The 23,434-nt window shown below is 49.9% G+C and overlaps 2 protein-coding genes across 2 annotated transcripts in view; one reads left to right on the top strand and one right to left on the bottom strand.

Moving 5' to 3' along the window:
- The window catches only part of FAM120B (family with sequence similarity 120B), a 47,861-nt gene extending 47,216 nt beyond the window's left edge, over window positions 1-645 (bottom strand). Inside the window, exon 1 of the mRNA XM_033054759.1 lies at window positions 599-645. The gene's annotated coding sequence lies outside the window, so the exon portion shown is untranslated. The remainder of the gene's footprint in view (window positions 1-598) is intronic.
- A 6,800-nt stretch (window positions 646-7,445) lies between these two features.
- On the top strand, window positions 7,446-15,932 carry DLL1 (delta like canonical Notch ligand 1). The gene is made up of 11 exons (XM_033054758.1): window positions 7,446-7,902; window positions 8,078-8,389; window positions 8,590-8,650; window positions 8,887-9,144; window positions 11,599-11,659; window positions 12,141-12,271; window positions 12,415-12,584; window positions 12,722-12,938; window positions 13,883-14,675; window positions 14,791-14,905; window positions 15,254-15,932. The coding sequence occupies exons 1-11, from the start codon at window positions 7,843-7,845 to the stop codon at window positions 15,257-15,259; spliced, it is 2,184 nt and encodes a 727-aa protein (XP_032910649.1). The 5' UTR covers window positions 7,446-7,842; the 3' UTR covers window positions 15,260-15,932.
- Window positions 15,933-23,434: the final 7,502 nt, after the last annotated feature.

The following is a 23,434-nucleotide window of genomic DNA, read 5'->3' as shown; positions in this document are numbered from 1 at the left end:
ACAGAATCATTGAATGAGTAAGGCTGCAATGAACCAGAGTCCAACCTCCCTGCTCCAGCAGGGTCATCCTAGAGCACACGGCACAGGATTGCGTTCGGACGGTTCTTGAGTATTTCCAGTGAGGGAGATGTCACGTTAATAGCATAAAGAGAAGTACACAATACTAGGAAAACAAGGCTAGATTTTTTTATTATTATTATTTAAAAATATACATGCTTACGGTATTCAAAAAGCAAAGAAAGGAAAGTGAGTTTACAAAGTATTGTGCATAGACAGCTTTTAAAGCATTCCCGAATCCTATCAGTTAAAGACAGAGTTCTGAATACCACCCTCTTTAATTTGGAAGGGCCTTTAAGAACCCCGCAAGGCGCGGGGGCCGCTGCGCGCAGCCCCGGCAAGGCCGAGCCCCTCGCCCCGGGGTCCGTGCGGCGCCGGGGCCGCGCTGCCCGCGCACCCCGGGGCTGCCCGCGCACCCCGGGGCTGCCCCCGCCCGGGGCTGCCCCCGCCCGGGGCTGCCCCCGCCCGGCCCCGCCCGGCCCGGCCCGGCCCCGCCTGGCCCCCGGAGCCCCCGGGCCTCGGCCCCACCGCCGGCACTGACCCGAGCGCCGCTTCCGCTTCCCGCGGGCGGGGCCGCGCCTGCGCCCGGCGGCGGGGCCGGGCCGGGCGGGGCCGTGCCCGTGAGGGGCCGGGCCGCTGGCAGCCGCGGCTGTCCCCGCCCGCGGGCTGCGGTCCCTCGGCTTTGTACGGCCACAATGGGGCCGGAGGGGCCATTGTGCCCCTGAACAAACCCGGCCGGCACGGGGGGACGGGGCGGGGGACATGAAAGCGTCGCGCACCGAGATGGCTTCAGCCCCCCGAGTCGCACTTGCGAGATTTATGTCCCTTCCTTTGGCAGGGGGGGCGGGTGGCGGGTTCGCTTTGTCGTGCCCGGCGATTGGCAGCGGAGGGGAGCCCCCGTTTTCCCCGGGCCGCACATCCCGGGATAACGCCCCGGGTGCGGGGCGGGAGCGAGACCCGCTCGCAGCCCGGCGGCAACAGGTGGGGACCTGAATAACTTCACATCTTTCCGGGAGGGGAAAGAGGGACACGGGGGAGCCCATGGGAAGATTAGATCAGATGTTATCGCCGGTGAAAAATTAAAGAGAGCGGTGCTCTGGGGAGTGCAGATTAATATATTTGGTGACTCCGTGTGCACAAAGCCTCACCATTGTAGCGGTGTCTGAATGCCTGTGAATAGGATGGAGCATATGTGGCCTGTCACCGCAGGTGCCCACATCTGTTCGTCTCCGGGCAGATGCTCTCAGAAAAGGGGAAAGCATTTCCAAAAGCTCAGGCCCGCCCCATCCATACCCATCCTCTTTCTCACAACCACCTTCTGCAGAGGAGTTTTTGCCCCCACCTTCTCCCACCCCCTGCCTACCCTGAACGTGGAGAGATGCAGAAAGAAATAAAAACTGCACAAATTGGAAGTGGCTTGGAAAGCTCTGGAAGCATATAATCAAACTGCTGTCCCCTCTCCTCCCCCAAAGTTTATTAGCAGCAAGTTTTGTGCTGCAGCCAGCATACAATGCACAAGATACACACCCTGTGCAAAGGGGGGAACACAAAAACCCTTCATGCATGAAATGCAGCACAGTACAGCAGCACTCTGTGCTGTCACAGGGCTCTAGAGAGTGACCTGCGCTGCAGTGGTAGTTTGCAGCTACTATTTACAGTTCTGGCTTAACAGGATGATTAATAATGCTGGGCAGAAGAGGGAGTTTTCCTACAAGAACTGGCAGAGGCAGCGAATATTGCTACTGAAGTGGGTAGCAGAAGGGGATCTTTCCAGCCATCCAGGAAAATCTCATAGCTGCAATGCACAACATTTTTCTGAGGAGTGCCATCACATTTTTTGTCACCTGTACATGATCTGAGTCCTATTGCTCACTCTCCCGCTCTGTGACACTCCTGCCAAGACAAGCCAGGCCTCAGCACCGCATGGGGTTACACTGGGCTTGCTTGACAGGGCAAGGTGCTGGGGCACAGGATAAATATCAGGAATAAGGAATATTTTGTGTGGTAAGGCACTTCAGAAAGTTTTCAAGCTCAAATGTATTCTGTGGCTTCTGGTGCGGTGAAGATCTTGAGTATCCTTGAATTTAAAGGCGGGCAAAGATGCCAGTACTCCAAATGCAAGGCCGAGGTGCTCCCAAGAGGGGCATGGGCAGGAGGAGCATTTGAAACTGCGTGTCCCAGAACAGGGGCCAGGCGAAGGAATACTCAGGGCACCCACGAGAAATGTTATGTCCCAGACCAAGGGCTGAGGAAGGACAAGGCAGGGGGAAACCTTCTTTCCAGGAACCCCTTTTGTCCCGTCGTTCCCTGGGGGGTCCCGTGGTTTTGCCCCCCCGGGCGGAGGTAACCAGGCCTTCACCCTTCCGACTTTGGGAGAAATGACAGCTCACGCACACGAGTGACCAATTTTATCCCTCTTAGTTTCCCACAAGCAAAATCCCGTCGGAAGCGAGCCAGGGCACAAACCCAAACAAACAAGTAGCGCAGGGAAACGGGGCCGGGGCCGGGGGGAGGGGGTATCTGGCTTTCTCCTCGTGTGCAATCAGTAAAACACATATAGGAGCCACTTCGGGATTTGCCCGGGGAAGGGTTGGAGAGCAGCTGGCTGCGGTAATCTCCTCGGGAGACAAAGGAATGCCCCGTCCCAGGATCACAGGTAAACACACAACCATTGTAATGAAAATGAGGGGCTAGGATAGGGCCGGAGCAGATGATTTGCGGTTTCAAAAAGGGGACTGGGGGGGAAGGGAAGACCTAGAGCTGCTTATCTATCATCTGGCCTCGCTGTGTGCCAGCTGAGCCACGCGACTGCCCTTTCTTATTCTAATCAGCACATGCCTTTGCAACTTTGGGCTAACCTACACGCTAAACTTCTTAATCCTCCTCCCCGCACACGGCAAGGGCGGCGGAGCGCCCTCCGGCACCGCGGCCCCTCCGCGCCCGTCCCGCACCCGCCTCGGGCCGGGGCGCCGGGGCCCGGGGCAGCGCCAGCACCCCGGTCACGCCGCCGAGCCTGGGGCCAGCGGGGCAGCCAGAGCCCCGGCATCCTGCCTGCCTTCCCCCCGCTTTCCATCCCTTTCCTCTCTGCCGCCCGGCCCGGCTTGGCCCGGAGGAACAGGTGAAGGGGGCGTGCGGCGGAGGGGCAGCCGCGCACACATACCTCCGTAGGGACTATAGACCTAATTAAAATATTATGCACACTCGGCTACACATAGCTCCACACGTACACGTCCCTCCGCCGACGCACCGTTCGCCATATGCCCGGAGCTCTCCGTCCCGGGGAAAATCAGGGTTGCACGCCAGCGATGGCAGCGCGTCGCCCTAATTAACACACGCACATATCCCGCCCACCCCCGTTTTTAAGTGAGTTTTCCCATAATCTGGCTCGCTTAGAAATAAAAGCTGCGGCCGATGGGGAGCTCTTGGTCGCGCTGGTGCGCGGCGCGACCGTAAATACTCGCCGAAGCAAGAGAGGGGGGCCGGCGTTGCGGGAAGGGTGTCAATTAGGGGCAGGGAGGGAGAGCACAATACCCCACCAGCCCCAGCGAACCGCTGGCAGGCGGGGCCGGGCCCGCCGCGTCCCGGCCGTGCGGGGTCACCGCGCCCTGTTGGGGCCCCGCGCCCGCCCCCGGGGGTCCCGCCGCTGGCTCAGCCGGCGGGGCGGGTGCGGCCGCGATGGGCGTCGGGCGGGACGGGACGGGACGGGACCGGCAGCGGGGGCCGGTGGCGGTGCGCGGGCACGGCTAGCAGCGCGGGGGCGGCGGGGGTGGCGGGGGGCGGCGGGCGAGCGCGGTGCGGAGACACGCGGTTGGGAGCGAAAAAGCGCCATTTGGTTGGGAGCAGATGGCTGGCTGGGGGGCTGATCGCGTCTAAAGGCGTGTCATCCCCCTTCAGCGAGAATCCCTAAGGGCTCCCCTTGTCTTCGAAATCAATGAAAATTAAAGTGCAGAGAATGGATGAATAGTTAGACCTCGAGTCCCTCCTTTGTTCGCCTCAGCTACTGGTGGGCAGGAGTTAAACTACAACAGCCTCCTATAGAAACACTTAAGTTAAACAGTCTCCCCGTTAGTCCAGCATCTGAAAGAGAGAGGGAGAGGGGGGAAAAAAGCAGAAAAAGGAGCTTTCTGCTTGATTTCCCCAATACAGAATCGCGTGGCATAAATTAAGCCAGAGAAGAATGAGCGCCGTGGGCAGGATCCTGCCGGCTCTCACGGCGCCTTTCAGTCACGCTCAGCAGCGGTAATCGAGAAATCTGTGCCACGTCAATTTAACAAATACCCGGTACCGAAGGGGGGTTGTTAAGGATTTGGGGGCAAGTTTTTTCGGTTTGGTTTCTTTTTTTTTTTTTTTTTCCCTATCGCTAGGTTAAAGCCCTCGCGCGTGTAACTTTTTATTTCCAGTTTTTTAAGCAAGGGGATGCTAATGGACCAACTTTCTATCTCTCGTAGATTAAAAGATCCGCGTTGATATATCACTTCTCGCGTCCACCGACGGGTCACCACCCAAATTTCAAGACAGATATTGCCGCTCACTCCCGCCCCCCCGCCCCACTCGCTTAGTAAACCTCATACGAAGTGATGTTTTCCTCCTCTCTCTTTTTCCCCGGGATAACGCCGCAGCAAAGTTTGCGAAGCAGCGACAAGCCACTTGAAAAGATGTTGACGCTAGGTGGCAAAAGTAATGTGCAGTGAAAAGCGGCGCTGCTGCGGGATGCGCCCCCCCGCTCCCCGCTGCTGAGGCTGGGCACGGCGGGGGCGGGCGGCCGGGCCTCCGGGGATCCGCCGCCCGCTCCGCTCCGCTCCATCCCGGGCCGCCTTCCCTACGTCCTCGCACTGTGCCTGCGGGATCGCTGGTCCCCTCTCCGCCCAGACACAGTTCCGGGGTAAAAAAAAAAAAAAATTAAAAAAATCAAACCCAAACATTCCTGTACATTTTAAACTTTTGCGAAGAGGGGCGGGGAGAGGAAGAGCACCTGGATGTAGATGGTTCGCTCGATTACTATTAGATGTAAAGGACACACGCTGAGTGGCAAAACGTTGCAAAGATCTGGATGCTGGTACCAAGGGTTGGGGTAGGTGGCCCGGGTTTGGGGTAGGTGCCACGAACCCCTAGTAAATGAATGTGGGCAGCTACAGTCCTGGAACAGTCAAGAAGAGCTGGGCTGAATGAACTCATTAGTGATTTTCTTTTAATTGGTATTACTCAATGCTTTTACTTTAAGAAGTCTTTAAGATTTTTTTTTTCCTAGCGCATTGTAAGATAATTTGTGATCAAGACATCTGCTTCAATGGAAGTCACATTTTGCCATGCAAATGCACGTTTCAACCCAATAAACTCGCCATAATAAGGCTTTTAGCACGGCATACCTACAGTGAGGTTATTGTAGCCAAATCCTCTCCTTTCGCACACAAGCTTAATCTGTGCTGAAATGATCTGTTACAATTAAAATGACATTTACAGAGACAGTTACACCTTGCATCCTAATGAATCCGCCTGCGCCTACCAAAGGTGTTTAAACAGAGGGCCTAAACAAAGTGGAAAGCCCTGCTTCGAGTGACATGCCAGAGTCGCCCTCCAACTTTTATCCCCTGCTTCCATCCATCATTAAGAAACTGTTCAGATGGTAATAGTCTCTATCCCTTTTTCACCGCACCAATAGACTCCTTTCCATGTTTTAATGATCAAAACAAAAGTTGTACTGTCTGATACGTAAAAAAAAAATTGTAAAGGTGACAACGAGTGTAAATTTGGACTAGTTTATTTTGTGTGCACGTATGTGTGTGTATGTGAGTATGAGAGAGTGTGTGTGTGTGTGTGTGTGTGTGTGTTGCGGAGGGGGGAAGTGCTGGAAGGGATTTCTTTAAAAAATGTGCGGACATTGTTGTAGAGGCAGTAGCGTGCGCCGAGGGGAGCTCTTTCTCTCCCTCGCATTGTGCAGGGAGCAGGTGCTGTCTACATTACCATACAGCTGAGAGCACAAAGAGCTAACTGATTCAGCCCTCACACAATAACAAACGGCCTTAATGACAGCCACGCGAACGACACACACCAAACTCACTTTTTACTAAGCTGAAGGACGAAAAAAGAGAGAGGGAGAGAGAGAGAGACGGAGAGAGAGGGAAAGGTTGCTGGTGATGATGATAATAATCATAGAGGGGTGCGGGTCCCGGGCGCAGCGAGCGGCTCTCTCCGGCAGCGGTGGTGGCGGGGACGGGACCCGCGGAGCCCCGCAAACGGGTCCCCTCCACGAGTCTCCGCGGCGAACCCGCCCGCGTCCTCCCTCGCCGCAGGACCCGGGGCATCCCCCGTGCCTCCGCCGGCGGGATGCGCGCCGTGAGCGGAGCCAAGGGAAGAGCGAGCCCCGGGTCACTTCGTCCACGTTCGATGTCCCCTTTCCCCAGTTACCCCGCTTCTGCCAGGGTTAATGCAGTGTGAATTTCACGGGATGGGACTCCCCTCGTTGTGGTTCGCTGGCTCCCACCTCCCTCGTCCCTTTAACGCCGGAGATGCCCCTTGGAGTAGCCACGATCACCGAGTCACTTTTTGGGGTCACGGCGGCTGCTCCGCACGTTCCAAGAGGCAATTACAGCCCGCCGTCCCCGGGGCTGCTCTCTGGCCGGAGCGTGTTGCACTGCCTCTCCCCGGTGCAGAGGGGGTGTTACCCTCTCCCCGGAGCAGAAGGGGGATTCTTGCGGTTACCAAATTTGCAGGAATGTAAATGAACACGTTTTGTGAGCGCGAAGGGGAGGGGGAGGAGGGTTGCACATTTTACAGCTCACTGACCATTTGGCGATCCATTGAGAGGAGGGTTTGGAAAAGTGGCTCCTTTGTGACAGCTCTAGCCAGATTGGGGGGCTGCTCATTTGCATCTCATTAGGCATGCAGTCGGCCGGCGGGATATAAGGGCGGCAGGCGCCCAAGGAGAGGCAGATCCTTAGCGCTTCACCCTCGGAGAGAGCCGCCGAGCCGAGCCGAGCCGCGGCGCGGAGCGGAGCAGAGCAGGCACCCCCTCCCCCGTAGGAGCACACCCGGACACGCTCTGTTCGCTGCTGTTGAGACACGAGCTTATTTTTGTTGGCTGGGATTCCTCTGAAAACAAAAGTAAACCCACAACAAGGAAAGAGAGCTTCGCTTCCTTTAAAAAAAAAAAAAAAAAAAAAAAGGAAAAGAGAAAAAAAAAAGAAAAAAGGGGATCAAGGCTCCGACGTGACCTGCCCGCCACCGCTGCTGTTTGACACCCACCAGCCCCGACGTGCGCAGGGCGAGCGCAGCCGCGCAGAGCCGCTCCCGAATCGCACCGCCCCGGGAATTATCGCCGCTGCCTCCGCCGCTGCCTCTGCAGGGATTTCCAGATCGCCAATTTTTAATCTTCCTTGGGAAGCCTTTTCTCTGCCTCTGTTGGGAATTAAGTTGCTTTTATTTTATTATTTTTATTTTTTTCTTCCTGGAGAAAAGGAGGAGCATCGTGGATTGCGAAAGAAAAAGAGTTTAACAGATAAATCTTAAATATTTTTTCTCGTCCTTTTTTCCTCTCTTTTTCTTTTGCCATCCGAAAGACCTGACAGTTGCCGACAGGCTACATCTAGAGATATCGACAAAAGGGAAAAAAAAGTCAGAGACACTCCTGAAAGAAGGAGACCGTGACAGTAACTCTTCCAGCTCTGCTGGGACGAGCGGCTTTGGCCGCTGTGTTTTTTCCCGTACCCCGAGAGACACTTTCCCCTTTTCCCTCTGACGAGAAGATAAGGGGGAGGAAAGCGAGGGCACCAGAGCTGCACCTCCAAAATGGGAGGTCGGTTCCTGCTGACACTCGCCGTCCTCTCGGTGCTGCTGAGCCGCTGCCAGGTAAGTGCCCGCGGGGTGGGGGACAGGAACGCCTGCACCGGGGGGTCCCGTGGGGGATGTCAGGGACCGTCGCTGCCTGTCGCAGCCCTGAGGAGCGGGGAGGGCTGCCAGGGGCCCGGATCGGGCTGGGGAGCGGGCTGCTCGGTGGCTGACGGGCGCTGTCCCCGCCCCGCAGGTCGGCTCCTCCGGGGTCTTCGAGCTGAAGCTGCAGGAGTTTGTCAATAAGAAGGGGCTGCTCAGCAACCGCAACTGCTGCCGCGGGGGCGGCCCCGGCGCCGGCGGGCTCCAGCAGTGCGACTGCAAGACCTTCTTCCGCGTCTGCCTCAAGCACTACCAGGCCAGCGTGTCCCCCGAGCCGCCCTGCACCTACGGCAGCGCCATCACCCCCGTCCTGGGCGCCAACTCCTTCAGCGTCCCCGACGGCGCGGGCGGCGCCGACCCCGCCTTCAGCAATCCCATCCGCTTCCCCTTCGGCTTCACCTGGCCCGTAAGTGGGGGGCGATGCTGGAGGGGGCGGCACATACCCATCCCGTCCCGTGCCATTCCAAGAGGCCACCAATCCCCTTGAAGTGTCAAGATGGGAGGGGGACAACGGCTGATAACTCCTGGGGACTGGTGGCACTGCCCCGTGTGCCTACCTGCTCTCATGCTCTCCTGGTGGGTTGTCTCTGCTCCTTCTTTCCACAGGGCACCTTCTCACTCATCATCGAGGCTCTGCATACGGACTCGCCTGATGACCTCACCACCGGTAAGTGTCCTGAAACACACTTTTCCCTGCCATAATCCCAGCCCTGCAGCCCTATTTGGCCCTTTTCTCTGCAGTGCGTAGCACATTCTCCTCTACAGTAGACCTGTGGCAAGAGAGGCCAACCTGTTGGCACGCAGCAATGTCATCCTGCCTCTGCAGTTCCCCTCCCACCAGAGATGCCCCTACACCTGCCTGCTTTGGGCGCTCTAACCACTCTCCTCTCCACTTTCCCACAGAAAACCCTGAGCGCCTCATCAGCCGCCTGGCCACCCAGAGACACCTGGCAGTGGGTGAAGAGTGGTCCCAGGACCTGCACAGCAGCGGCCGCACTGACCTCAAGTACTCCTATCGCTTCGTGTGTGATGAGCACTACTATGGAGAAGGCTGCTCTGTCTTCTGCCGCCCCCGGGACGATGCCTTTGGCCACTTCACCTGTGGAGAGCGTGGAGAGAAAGTCTGCAACCCCGGCTGGAAAGGCCAGTACTGCACTGAGCGTGAGTATCCACCTCCTTGTCTCCTTGGGTGCCCCTTGCAGCAGTGTCTCTTGAGCTCTTGGGGTTGGTGGAAGGGTGCTTCTCTGACATCAGACCCCATGGGGAGGGAGAACCAAGCAATGGTGGGTGGATGTCTGGTTCTGTGCCCAAGCCTTACTAGTGTGAGGGATGGGAGATCCTTGGCGTTGCCACAGAAAGTTAATGCAGACAGCCCCTTCTCAAGCCAACCAAATGTCAGTGCCAACCAAATGTCAGTGCCAACCCTACACTCTTGCTCATTTGCTTTAGACCATTTAATCTGGTCTCAAACAATGTTCAGCAGTTGCTTGAGGATTTATTGAAATATATCAGGACTACTTTTTACACTTCCAACCACACAACTTTGATATCATCACCAACAGGGTACAGCTCCAGGGGAGGGAGCTTGGCTTTGGCAACATCCATGTGACAGGCTTCTTGTGGTCTGATCCTCTGTGACCTTGTATTAAGAAAAATATTGGGAAGTCCAAGACATTCTCTATGGCTTCTAGACTGTACATTTCTCATTTAGGGTACTCATGTGCTGGCACTAACAGAAATTGCTGCACATGAGGCCACAAGAAACTTCAACTTCTTCCCCAGCCCTCTTCTGTGCCATTGCCATGATAATTGATACTAATAAAGTAGTGAGGGACATGAAACATACCCCAGAGCTTGAAGTTTTTGAGGCATGTGGTGTGTTGATACAGCAGGAAAAGCTGGGACAGTAAGCAGATCACAGACAGGATAGTCCAGGATGTCGGATACTTTCCGGTTGTACAAGATTCCGCCCTTTGTAGATCCGTAGTGGTGTACACCCAAACGTGCACACAGAGCCCCTGCTGCAGCGTGTGATGGCATTCTGTGTTTGTGTGTATACACGGATCTGAAATATGCTGGCAGATGACGTATTGGGCCAGTGCTCCTCCGCAGTCATCAAAGGGCCAGGCAGGCAGGAAGAAAACAGTTCCAGGCTGTAAAGCAGCCTTTCAGCTTTCTTCTTGTTGTGTTTTTGTTTCTCTTTAAACCACCTACACTGTGGTCCCAGCTGAGCTGCTATCAAACCATTCCTGATTGATTATTCACACTGTTAGAGATTGCTAGGATGCTTTTAGCAGTTCATGGTATGATGGTGCACAATACACAGCAGGCAAAGGGGCTTGCATTTTCTTTGATAGTGTTTTAAACAAGAGCTATAACCTTTCCTATGATCAAAAGTGCCTAGCCCAGTTGTGTCAAGGGGTGGGGAAAAAGGAAGCGTTTTGATAATGAGCTCTTTTGGGGCTGTCAACACTTTTGAATGCCTGTACATCTCTGCTATTCCCACAGCGAAGCAGAAGGCTGTCCATCTTTCTTGACTCATTACGTACGTTCTTTGCTGTGTTTTCCCTCTCAGAAAAAAAAAAAAGCTTATAACACTGACACAAACCTACTAGGCAGGGGAGATGTGTTTATGTGTGCATGCAAAAAGAATGTTTTGCCGTTAGTGAGTGGAGCTGCCAGTTGCAGATTGCTTCCCGTTGCCTTGCCCCCAGCTCCATTCTTTCCAACTTGGAGGCGATCTGATTATCAGCACTGATTCTTTCTTTCTTTTTCTTCCCCCCTCCTTCCCCTCGCATGCCATTGTCTCCGGCTGGCTTTGTTGAATTAAAACTTTGCAGTGCCTGCTTAATGAGTTCCATAACCAGGCGAAGTAATGAGCAGAAGTCCCTTTTTTCCCTTCTCTCATCCTCCCTCCCGCTGGCCCGCTTACCTCTTTTACCAGGGCTGCACCCACCCGCCCGCCCCTTTTCAGAGCAGGGCGGAGGGGGGAAGGAGGGAGGAAGAACTTTAGACTTATTTATTTGAATAAGTGAAAAAAAAAAAAAAAGTTTTTTTGCAGCGAAATCACGCGCGTGCCATAGATTAGCTGTGGGCAGGGATAGGCTGCCCGGTCGCCGGCCGCCGGCCCCATTGGCTCCGGGGCCGGGGTATTGTTGCAGTGGGGCAGCTGCTGGGAGAGAATAGACAATAGAGCAGCTGTCTTGCACTGGCACCCTGCACACCAGCTGTCCACTCTTATCTGCACACACAGTTTCGGGGGATATTAAGAGGTGGAGCTGTGTGCATAGAATTGGAAAAAAGGACTTCTGACCCTCACTGGGAAGGGAAGGGGGGTGAGGGGCTGTGGGGAAGGGAGCAATTGTGAGCCCTCTTTTGTCTGTGTGCAACTGTATTAAGAAGAATGCTCATCCCTGGTGATAAGTAAAGTGCCCAGTTACGGGGCAAGATCAATACTCCTGCAGGCTCCAGAGATTAATTCAGCTGCGCTTAACTGCCCCAGCCTAGTAAAAGGGACTCCCTCCTCATCCACAAGGTGCTCTCAGACTCAGACTTGTAAAAGAGAGTTGTTTTGGCACCAGTGCTGATGTCTTTCCCTGCTTGGTTTGTTTACAGCAATTTGTTTGCCTGGATGTGACGAGCAACATGGCTTTTGCGACAAGCCTGGGGAATGCAAGTAAGTTTTCCCCTCCCTTCCTGCTTCCTTCTTTGTCTTTCACTGTTGATGCTCTGGTGTTAAATAAGTCATTGGACATTTGAAGGGTTGGTTTAAAGGCTTTTCTTCATATTAGGTGGAAATTTGAGATATCCAGTTGATGCCATATCAAAGTATTATTCCATAAGTCAAACATCAGTGCCATTAATATTAACCGAAAGGCTTTAAAGTGCTGGGTTTAAGGTTATTGTACTCTTTGTTATTAGAGTAAACAAATTAACTATCTGGAACCACGGGTCTATCTAAGGAAGGGGAAGAAATAGCTAGAACCTATGAAAGCTGATGCTATGGTTGGACTTGGTGACTTTCTCACATGAAGGATCACTGAGGGCTTCTAGGAAACTTGATCCTTGGCATCAGTGTGCTTGCAGAATTTGTGATACGGTTTCCAACTGTGAGAAGTCTAAATCTGATGAGACTTTGTTGTCATCTTTTTTTTCAGATGCAGAGTGGGCTGGCAGGGGCGATATTGTGATGAGTGCATCCGATACCCAGGCTGCCTTCATGGTACCTGTCAGCAGCCGTGGCAGTGCAACTGCCAGGAAGGCTGGGGTGGCCTTTTCTGTAACCAGGGTGAGTTCTCAGTCCTTGCCTGAATGTGTGTTCTAAAATGCAGAAAGCAGGCAACTGTTTTTAGCTCACCCACCCTCTACTAGCCTTGCAAAGTGGCAAGCATCTTAGCTGCTCTCTTTAAAAAGAAAATGTATCTTTTACAGACCTGAACTACTGCACCCATCACAAGCCCTGCAAGAATGGTGCCACGTGCACCAATACTGGTCAGGGGAGCTACACTTGTTCCTGCCGACCTGGGTACACAGGCTCCAACTGTGAGATTGAAATCAATGAATGTGACGCCAACCCTTGCAAGAATGGTGGAAGCTGCACTGTAAGTTTGAGTTGTTTGTGTCATCTCTAACTCCAAGGGAGGAGTTTATGTCAGTTTTACTAATTTTCAAAATCCCTTTTTGGATTTCAGAGCGAGTTCAGACAAAGTTTTGATTGTTTCTCGTTTCTTCCCCCCAGGATCTGGAGAACAGCTACTCCTGCACCTGCCCCCCAGGCTTCTATGGGAAGAACTGTGAGCTGAGCGCGATGACTTGTGCTGACGGGCCGTGCTTCAATGGTGGGCGCTGCACCGACAACCCTGACGGGGGCTACAGCTGCCGTTGCCCGCTGGGTTATTCTGGGTTCAACTGTGAAAAGAAAATCGATTACTGCAGCTCCAGCCCTTGTGCTAATGGTAAGGCCAAACACGATACAGTCGTCTTCTGGAAGGAGACCATACACTTACTTTGGCTTCTGGTCTAGGGTGTTCTGATCAACCATAGAATCATAGAATGGCCTGGATTGGAAGGGACCTTAAAGGTCATCTAGTTCCAAGCCCTGCCATGGGCAAGGACATCTTTCACTAGACCACGCTGTTCCAAGCCCCATTCCACTTGGCCTCGAACACGGCCAGGGATGGAACGTCCACCACTTCTCTGGGCAACTTGTTCCCGCACAGTAAAGAATATTTTCACAGCATCTTATCCAAACCTGCCCTCTTTCAGTTTAAAGCCATTCTGCCTTGCCCTATCACTACATCCTCTTGTAAATAAAGTCCTTGTCATGTCAATAATAGACTTAGTGGAGGATCTGTACTAAGAAAGCAATGGCATGGCTTGGGTGATTGCTGCAGGCTGCAGTTTCTGATGGAGTGGCTGTGGCCAAGGAACTTGGTCTGAAGCTTCATGCATGAAAATCTGGAAGATTATACTTTCAAATCCTTTGCAAAGAGTCTTAGAGGTCTGTGGATATTACTTGTAATCTGGTAACAGTAATCTTCCTGATTTGATTAAACCAGTGAAGACTTTCTTTACTGTAGTCCTCCTTATTCTTGCCACTCAAACTCTGTAACGTGAGATGTGGCATTAACCTCACCTGGACTAGTGTTCTGGTTTGAGCTGAGTGAAATGTTAAAAAAGGAGTAGGACTGAGAATGAAAAATGAATCTGCTTAACAAAAAATCTTTCTTAAAAATATGTACTTTTTATGTTGGATCAGACTTGGCAAGGGTTGAGCTAACCTCTCAAAAAGAAAACTTTCCTCGGCTGCTGGTTGTGCCAGTTGCCCCGAGAGCAGCGAGTGGAGGGCTGTTGTGTCTGGCTGCCCATCACTCAGCTCGTGCCCCTCCCTGTCTTGCAGGAGCCCAGTGTGTCGATCTGGGGAACTCCTATATCTGCCAGTGCCAGGCTGGCTTCACTGGGAGACACTGTGATGACAACGTGGACGACTGCGCCTCCTTCCCCTGTGTCAACGGAGGGACCTGCCAGGATGGCATCAATGACTATTCCTGCACCTGCCCCCCAGGATACAACGGGAAGAACTGCAGCACCCCGGTGAGCAGATGTGAACACAACCCTTGCCACAATGGGGCCACCTGCCACGAAAGAAACAACCGCTATGTCTGTGAGTGTGCCCGGGGCTATGGCGGGCTCAACTGCCAGTTTCTGCTCCCTGAGCCACCTCAGGGACCCGTCATCGTTGACTTCACTGAAAAGTACACAGAAGGCCAGAACTCCCAGTTCCCCTGGATCGCCGTCTGCGCTGGGATTATTCTGGTCCTCATGCTGCTGCTGGGGTGTGCTGCTGTGGTTGTCTGCGTCAGGCTCAGAGTGCAGAAGAGGCACCACCAGCCTGATGCCTGCAGGAGTGAGACTGAGACCATGAATAACCTGGCAAACTGCCAGCGTGAGAAGGACATCTCCATAAGTGTCATTGGTGCCACTCAGATTAAAAACACAAATAAGAAAGTAGACTTTCACAGCGATAACTCTGATAAAAATGGCTACAAAGTCAGATACCCATCAGTGGATTACAATTTGGTGCATGAACTCAAGAATGAGGACTCAGTTAAGGAGGAGCACAGCAAATGTGAAGCCAAGTGTGAAACGTATGATTCAGAGGCAGAGGAGAAAAGTGCAGTACAACTAAAGAGGTATCTCACATCTGAGAGCAGAGGGCAGCTTGCCTTTGAAGGGGGAGTGTATATCACATAGGTAGCATTAAGCAACAGCCATCTGACTTGTTCTTTCTCTTTTTGCCTTCAATAGTGATACTTCTGAAAGAAAGCGACCAGATTCAGTATATTCCACTTCAAAGGACACAAAGTACCAGTCGGTGTATGTCATATCAGAAGAGAAAGACGAGTGCATCATAGCAACTGAGGTTAGTAGGGTTGGAAGAGCAAAGTCTTGGTCTGCAGCTCCTATCCAATCATGCCAGGGCAGATAAACTCCTTTCCATAAAGCCACAGTAGTTTGCACCTGTTGAAATCCAGCCAGCTTGAGCCTGTGATGCTGTGAATGTTGGAAAGATAAGCTCAGTGATTTGCTGCTGTGGATGTTGTGGGTTTGACAAGTTTTGTAGACCAGGGTGCAATGGTAATGTGGTTGAGGTGTGCTGACCCACCTCTTGCTGTGCTTCGTGCAGAGTCCTGACCCTCTGCAGCCTTACAGCCCTCTTCATATGTTTCATTAACCTCTTCTGATCTCTGCTTGTGTTTTCCCTTTCCAGGTGTAAACCAGAGGTGATATGGCAAGGTGGTTGTTCAGAACAATTTCAGAGGAGACGTGCCCCAATGAATGCTGCTGAAAGAGGAATGGGAGATAGATTCCTTCACTGACTGCTGCTGAGAAACTAAATTCAGGCTTGAGCTGGTTCTCTACTGAAGTTAGCAAAGTGACTGCAAAATAAAGAAACAAGATGGACACCAGGCAAGGGTCTGTGTTCAAGGATTACTGTTGCACTGCCTTTTATGAATTTTATCATTGCACTATGGTCAGTTGCTTTTCTATATATATTTAAATGAATGGACTTAATTACTACATAAGAAGCATGCACTGCCTGAAGTGTATATTTTGGATTATTATGAGCCAGTCTTTTCTTGAATTAGAGACACAAACACTGCCTTTATTGTCTTTTTTGATACTAAAATGTGTTTTTACTAGGTGAGGAAAAAGTGTGTTATTTTTTTGAATCTGTAAAAATATTTTCATGATAATTGTAAAGCTTGAGTATTTTGTGATGTTCATTTTTTTATAATTTAAATTTTTTGGTAAATATGTACAAAGGCACTTCGGGTCTATGTGACTATATTTTTTTGTATATAAATGTATTTATGGAATATTGTGCAAATGTTATTTGATTTTTTTTACTGTTTTGTTAATGAAGAAATTCATTTTTAAAATATTTTTCCAAAATAAATATTATTAATGATAACCAGAGTGCTATGTTTATTCCATATCTGATGATGAACTGACTGAACTTTGCAACCCGGCATCTGGCAGGCCTCTGTGGAGTCATGGGGACATTAAGTAGGACTGAGACTTATTACAAAGACTGGGGAACAACTTATTGTATATAAACCCTCCATCTTTCCCCTCCTAACCTTCTGACCTATTGACCCCATGGTTGTGCTCAGTCTTACCCCAAAGGCAAACGGCAAAACCTTGAGTAATATTTGCCCAGTCATGTTGTGTGTGTGTTGTGTGTGTTTATATAAACACATATGGAGTCACTTCCTGAGGAAGAGCAAGAGTTGAGTGCACTCCACTGCAATCCAGACATGGGGCTTCTCATGACTCAAGTCCTCATTTTTTTGCAAGCTGAAACTCTTGCCTGGAGTCCAGGGGAGTTTGGGACACACCAGCTCCCACGGGCTGTGAGCTCCCCCAGACTTCCCTCTCCAGGAAATGGTAACAGTGAACTCTCTGGTGGCCATAACTCCCCTGACTATAACACCTACTGAAGTACCAGCTGTGTCTTTGGGTTTTGCTGTGACCCTGGTGCCTGTTGCCTTCATAGTGGGACAGAGTGTGATCCCATTCCTCGGCTTGGCTCTGAATGCTCAAGCAATTTCCCCAATTTGGTTTGCTCTAACGAGCTCACCCTCACGTTGTGTTGCATATTAATCAGCAAAGACCCTTCAGAAACAGGAAAAAGGTTCTTCTACTTCAGGAAAATATAGGGAATAATCTAATTTTCACTCCATTAAAGCTGAACCCCAGTCATTGTGGGCCACCTTCTGCAGCTTTGTGAAGATGGTGAAAGTCCTCTGTCCCCATTCACTTCAGGGGAGGGGGATGATATCATAAACACAAAGAGTGGGATAGCAGATATAATCAAGCAATTATTGCAGCTGGTGACCTTTATGTATTCCCCTTATTTAATGTGCATAAGTACATGAACCACTGGAACTCCACTTTGGTGTGAGGTCAGTGGAAAACTCACACTGACTGCAGAGGATTGTCTGTTTAAAAGCTTAGCTTTTTGCTAAGTGAAACCTTAGACAAGACATACAGGCTCACTTCTCACAGTGTCCTGACATGGTTATCATCTTCATCTATCCCAAAGTGTCCTTTTAAGGGAAGTTTTTATAAGGAGAGTGATGTGAGGTATTGAAAACCAGCCTGTCAGTGACAGTCTGAACAGCAGTTTCAATTTGAGCAGTGACATAACAACCTGCCAATAATCAGTCAATGCATCATATATTAAATGAGGCATGATGGTGCATATGGCAGCAGGTGCTCAGTGCAACATAGTCTCACAGATTGGACAGAAAAATGAGCCTTGGAAGGTGTTGTTGCTATCTTCATTGCTCATTTGTTTTTCAGCACTTTAATTATCTGTATTTCCTCTTCTTCCTAAGCTTTATGGAGCAGGCTTGTCTCATGGTGTACTGCACTTTGCAGTCAGTGCCATGGTCTTGGCTAGGCCTTCTTAATGCTGCTTCTGTAGAAGTAGCAGTAACAAAAGGAAGGCCATCAGTGGTTGAGTACCTCTGTAACATCAGGTCTTTGGTGCTACAGCAAGATCTACTTTAATTTACTGTCAGGTAAAGGTCTGGAAAAGCACACAGCTCCTTGCTCTTGTGAAAATGCACAGCATTGGCATCTACCTATCTTTGCTTAAAAATAAACAGCTTTAGAAACATAAGTTTTTCCAAGTGTGCTAATTATCAGCAGTGCTGAGTTTGGTGAAAACTATAGGCAAAGGGGAGGGCATGGTCCCGTCCTTCCGAAACATCTCCTGAAATGATGGCTACACAGATCAGCCCAATGGCTTCTTCTGTCTTGAGCAGGGTTAGGGCTAAAGTCATACACAGGATTTGTTTCTTCCACAGGATTATCAATTCACCCAGTCCTGAGTGTGTATGTACACAGTAGCTCTCAGTGACCAGAGGGGATTGAGGCATGCAGTGCGGAGCACTGGTTCCGCTCTCCTCACCCCTAGTACTTGGGCCTTACTGGGATTAAAAAATGGATGAGGTGGACGTGGAGCATGTCTTTCTTGAGAGAGAGGATGGCAGATGCAGGTGTGGAGCCGTGTGTGCACACTGTGGCCAAGGGGTAGTGATGGGGCTATGCGCACTCCAGGATGGGAGCTCTGCTGCCAAAGAATGGTGGGAACCTCCTGGTCAGCAGGGTCTCCAAAAGGCCTCCTCATCCTAAAACGAGAGGAGAGCCTGCCTAGGGAGTCCATTTAGCTGGAACAGCTGAGAATTCAGGGCCCAATCCAAAGCCCATTAAATTAATGGAAAGGTTCCAGCAAACTTCAGGGACACATGGCACCGTGCCCCTCCTGACACAGCACATCTCTCCCCAGGGAAGCTGCACGCTCTGATGCAGTGCATGGTCTTCAGGGTGGTGGATATGAAAGCCTGTGGCTGGCCTAGGCAGGTCTGTGTCCTGGGCACCCATCCCCCTGGAGCCAGGACTTTGGGGTCCCTCCTCAGGCTGTCACTGTGGCTCTGTTAATTCATATGCTTACCTTGACCTGCAATGTCTCCTTCTCTCCATCCTGCAGCACCCAGGGAGGACCTGGCCTCCTTGTTTGGGGCCAGTTCCCAACAGGTGAACAGAGAGGGCACCCCTCAGCCCACACCTCTGCCAGCCTGTGTCTCTGTGGCAAGTGGCATTCGCATTGTCGGCACAGACAGGACATGCCAAGAAATTAGGAGCACTGAACAAGCAGGAGAGATTAGCTGCTGGGAGGTATTAGCTGCCCTAGTGGTGGACACAGATTTCTTAAGAGTGTCACATCTTTCAATACATAGAAACTTTAGGTTCAGACATCAGTCTTACGTTTAACTGCAAGATGCAACTTCATAAATTGATTAAAATTTATATTTGTGTTACTTTGTACACAGTGCAGGGCAGTTGGTGTGTCAGGAAACTTGGGTGCTATTCCTGGCTCCAGCACAGACCTGATGTGTAACCTTGGGAGAGGAAGGATGGTCTTGTGGTCAAGGCACTGCAGAGGGACTCCGGAGGGCCCCCTTCTATTTCCAGAACTCCCTCCAGACTTCCTGTGCAACCTTGGACCTGTGTCACTTAATCTTTCCAGGACCTTAGGAAAATGGGGGCCTCCTGGTTGCTCTAATAGGGAGAAGGTCACTTGCTTGTGAGAGGATACTGTGGTGGTGGGGAATGTTAAAACACCCTTCGAGGCAAGTAAGGCTATTTCCTATTTCTGTGCATCAGACTGCCTGTCTGGGAGGGGTGAGCTATTTTTGCAAAGCACTTTCAATGCTTGTATGGAATAGAGACCCCTCTCACAATTGAAACATCCATCATCTCAGAGAGGATATGCAAACCCTGCACTGGCAGAGGAGCGAGGAGACAAACTGGAAGGGGGAGGGAGGCAGCTGTGGTGGTATGTGTATGCAGGGGGAATGTGATACAGCTGTGTGTCCATGGCCCAGAAAGGATGTCACACACCACAGCGTTTACATGGGTGGCCACAGTGCCAGCAGCCTCCTCTCGCAGATCAGCATCTGCGATCAAGGTCTGTAGTCGTCTCTGCTGTGATAGGTTCTCTTACAACAAAATAATTTTGCAGGTAGAAATAGAGATACAACTCAGATTGGAGCTGTGAGGGCCAAGGAGGAAAGCTGCAGAAATTATACTGATGGGATTTTTTTACTGACAGACCCTGGGAAATTTCCCTATTGTTACAGCCTAACATCCAAAGTCATGTATTCCAAATAAAATTACCTGAGAACTATTCCTAGGCCAAATCCCAACCTGAGAAATAATCTCTTCTGACACCTGACATCTACTTGTATCAGAAGAATGAGGAGCCACTCTGTTCCCTTCCCTCTTTGGGAGGTACACTTTTCTCCTTGCTATGCAAATCAGGGAAATGAAGAGGCTGGCCAGAAAAGACCCAACACCTACTGTGAGGCAGATTTTCAGATGAAACCTGGAGCCTACTGCTGTGACAACAGGATAGCTGGTCTTGCTGCTCTCGGTGAAGCAGAGGTGGATGACAGACTCACTGCCATGTTGGGGCTTGCTGCCTTGTCAGTGGGGCAGGGTGGTATGGGAGGTGGGGCCGGAGGTCACAGCATCCTCCTGATGGGTTGGCTTTTTTCTTAGGAAGAAACATCCTTTGTCTTTTCTCCTGCTGCTGCAGCCTCACCTCCTGCACCAATAAATTCAACACTTCTGGGGTTGCTCTCTGGCCCTGTAGCCAGTCAGTATGGATCAGTCTGTACCCATAGTGTTGAACTGCCTTACTCGACCAAATCAACTGCTTACATCCACTCTGCCTGTGAGGGATGGCTCCTGTTTTGTGACAAGGAACAGCCTGGGACTCTGCGAACTGTGGGGGCAAAAGCTTGGCAAGGAGCACCATAGCAATGCAACCCTACAACTGATTGCATTTTAGAGACCAGAAGCTGCTTAGTTTTCCAGGACAGGTGTACCCAGAGTATTAGTGATGTGTTCAGAAATGCCTTACTTCTTGGCACAGATGAGGAATGATGCGTGTCAGCTATGGGAGCAACTCTGAGGGTCAGTGCAGATCCATTTCACCTGCTAGGACAACTATATAAACTGGCAATGCTTACTTTAAAGCTTGGCTATGCATGTGTTACATATGAACAGGGTATATTTTTTAATGGTATAAAACAGTACCATGTGAATGGCCAGTGTAGATGGAGCTAGATTGAAAAAAATCATGTACATCGGTGCAGAGACCTACCCTTCCCTTTGTTATTTATCTAAATTGTGCCAGTAAAGGTGAATTTGTACCATTGTGTTGTCTAGAAAGTGGCTGTGCAGCTGTAAATAATCAAGTGTCATTCAAAAAATACATGGCTGTTCGGACAAGGTTTGAGTGCTTACAGCAATCTTAGTGTATCTTCACACGGTAATTTCCCAGGGTGCTGGAGGCTGAGGAGGAGAAAGGATCAGAACTGGGCTGACCTGTGTTCCTTTTCGTAACATGAAACTGGAACTTTGTGAGGACAGCACTTTTCTGTGGGAAAGAACACAGCAGATAGACAAATCTGACAAGTCCTTATTGAAGCAAGGATGTGCTGCAGAGCCATTTCTGCTCCCAGCATTGCCAAGACATTCATGCTGGAGGCAGCTGATGGTAATTTCTAATCAGAATTTTTACTTACCAGAAAACTATGTTTTTCCATAACACTTACAAGTCAATGCTTTTACAAAGGAGATTTTCAGTGGGAAAACTATTTTTCAGCAATGGTAAACTGAAATGCCCTCTTGAAAACCTCTTATGAGTTTCATTTTCTTTGTGAAACAAGATAGCAAAATGACAAGTGCTTCCCAGCAAACAACAAATTATCTGGAAACTTCCTTTTTCTTATTTTTTTTCCCCCAAAAATAGAACTGATCTGGGAATTTTGTCTCATTAAAAAGTTGTATATTTTAGCTTTGATTTTGCTTTAGAATGTGAGCATTTTTAAAGATAATTTCTCCCCTTTATCCCATTTTCTGGCCCTAAAAAGCACTTCAGTGTCCTGACGAGGGTTGTACTTAGTATAAGCAAACTGCATTTTTGGCCAGATATCAGAAAATACTTTTAATGGTAGCCTGGATAAGGAAAAACTGGTATTCTCAAGAACAACTAATTACATGAGGCAAAAAATGTTATGCGGTATGAACTTTACCATAATTCTTAACCATTAGTCTAAATAATTCAGAAAGTTTTCAACAGCTGCAGAGTGAAAATACCTTAACTAAAACCCAAGCTATGTCAAAGCATGACACTCATCTACATTTAAAATTAAAATTGTATGGAGGAGAATCAGGCCTTCCACATGATCCAAATTCTGCAACCAAGATAATTTGGCTAATAATTGTGTGCTTTCCTTTTTAAGGCACGGAGAGATTTTCCTTCACTAAGTTTTCCATGCATGCAAACGGGGGTGTTTACCAAGGCCACCTGTCTGAAAAATGTAAGCCTCTCACTTCAGTCTGGTTTTACCTTAGTGTGAATCAAAGGGCCCATGGAATTCTCCATTGCCCTGCAGTGGTGATGGCTTGGCACAGCTGCTGCTTCTGTGACTGGATGTCTTTGGAAAAGTCGGATGCCCATTACTCTCACTCAAAGCGAGCAGGATTGTTCAGAGCAAAAACTAACACAGAACAACTACATAGATGCTTGTCATAGCCTATATCTTAATTTTCTTTCTTTCTTTCTGTATCAATTTAAAGAAAGGAACTGTGAAAAATGTATGATGTTGTGTAAGTTCTAATTGACTTCAGGAAGTGTTATCTGGAATGGCAGTTGTGAGCACACAAACTCAGCAGACTTATCTGCGTTATCTAATTACCAGACTATAAAGTTCTGCTGACATTTCCTTTTGATAAATACAATACACTGCTTTCTTTATCTATCTGTATTAAAAGAAACAATGTTCTCCTAAATCCAACCCCATGCATACTTTTTACTAAAACAACATTATAAACCCCAAGACTAACAGAAATGTTGTCACAACTTCAACAGTCTTAAATGAAAACAGTGGCTTTCAGAGGAAAAGGATTATCGAAAGGTGGTGGGAAACCACTACAAATCTCAATGTTTTAACTGTGAATACGCATGAAACAGATTTAACAGATATTTATTAAGCAAAAAGAGAGACCTAGAAAAAGAAAATGGTGACAAAGAGCAGCAGTATTACATGTATGCTTACATTTCTTCAGTGGTGCTGTGTTTAACTATGCACAGAAATTTGTGATCACAGAGTCATTCAGGTTGGAAAAGATCCTTAATACCAAGTCCAACTGTTAACCCAGCACTGTTAGATCCACCACTAAACCATGTGATGGAACCCAAATGCCACACCTACACATCTTTTATATGTTATTTTATACTATAAATAAATCACTACTTACCATAAGGTTTTTAAACCAGGCTTGCCTTTCAAGCCTTACTTCTGCACATGCCCAGGAGGGTTTTGGATGGTTGTGGAAAGCAGCTGTGCCAAACTTGCTTTGCTGCTGGAATCCTACAGGTAATGGACATAAAGGAAAGTGCCTCTAAATGATGCTTGTTGCTGTTTGATTTTCTGTTTTCTCCTGATTCACCAAGTTTAGATGCCTCCTGCATTGGGAAGAGAAAGAGGCAGCCAGGGATTGTTGTAGGAAGAAGCAAGGCAGGACATGGTTTTGCCTGGGGGACCCTCCAGACAGTGTCAGGGTGGGGAAAGGCAGGTGAGGAACCTTCTCCACAGCTCTGTGGGGTACCCTGGCCATGCTTGATCTGAGCAGGGAGGCTCTGACAGAAGACAAAACTGACACAGAAGCATTGCAACACCTATAGCACTGAAGTTTTTATGCTCTCTGCATTTGCATTTACCTCAGTGAGAATTAGACACTGGCGGGGGGGTGCCACATTGGTTGGGAATCCTTTGGCACTTGTACACACCCCACAGGCACTGTG

Source organism: Catharus ustulatus, chromosome 3 (genome assembly GCF_009819885.2).
Source record: "Catharus ustulatus isolate bCatUst1 chromosome 3, bCatUst1.pri.v2, whole genome shotgun sequence".
NCBI lineage: Eukaryota > Metazoa > Chordata > Aves > Passeriformes > Turdidae > Catharus > Catharus ustulatus.
The sequence above is the reverse complement of the archived record's forward strand: the minus strand, read 5'-3'. Positions and strand labels throughout refer to the sequence as shown.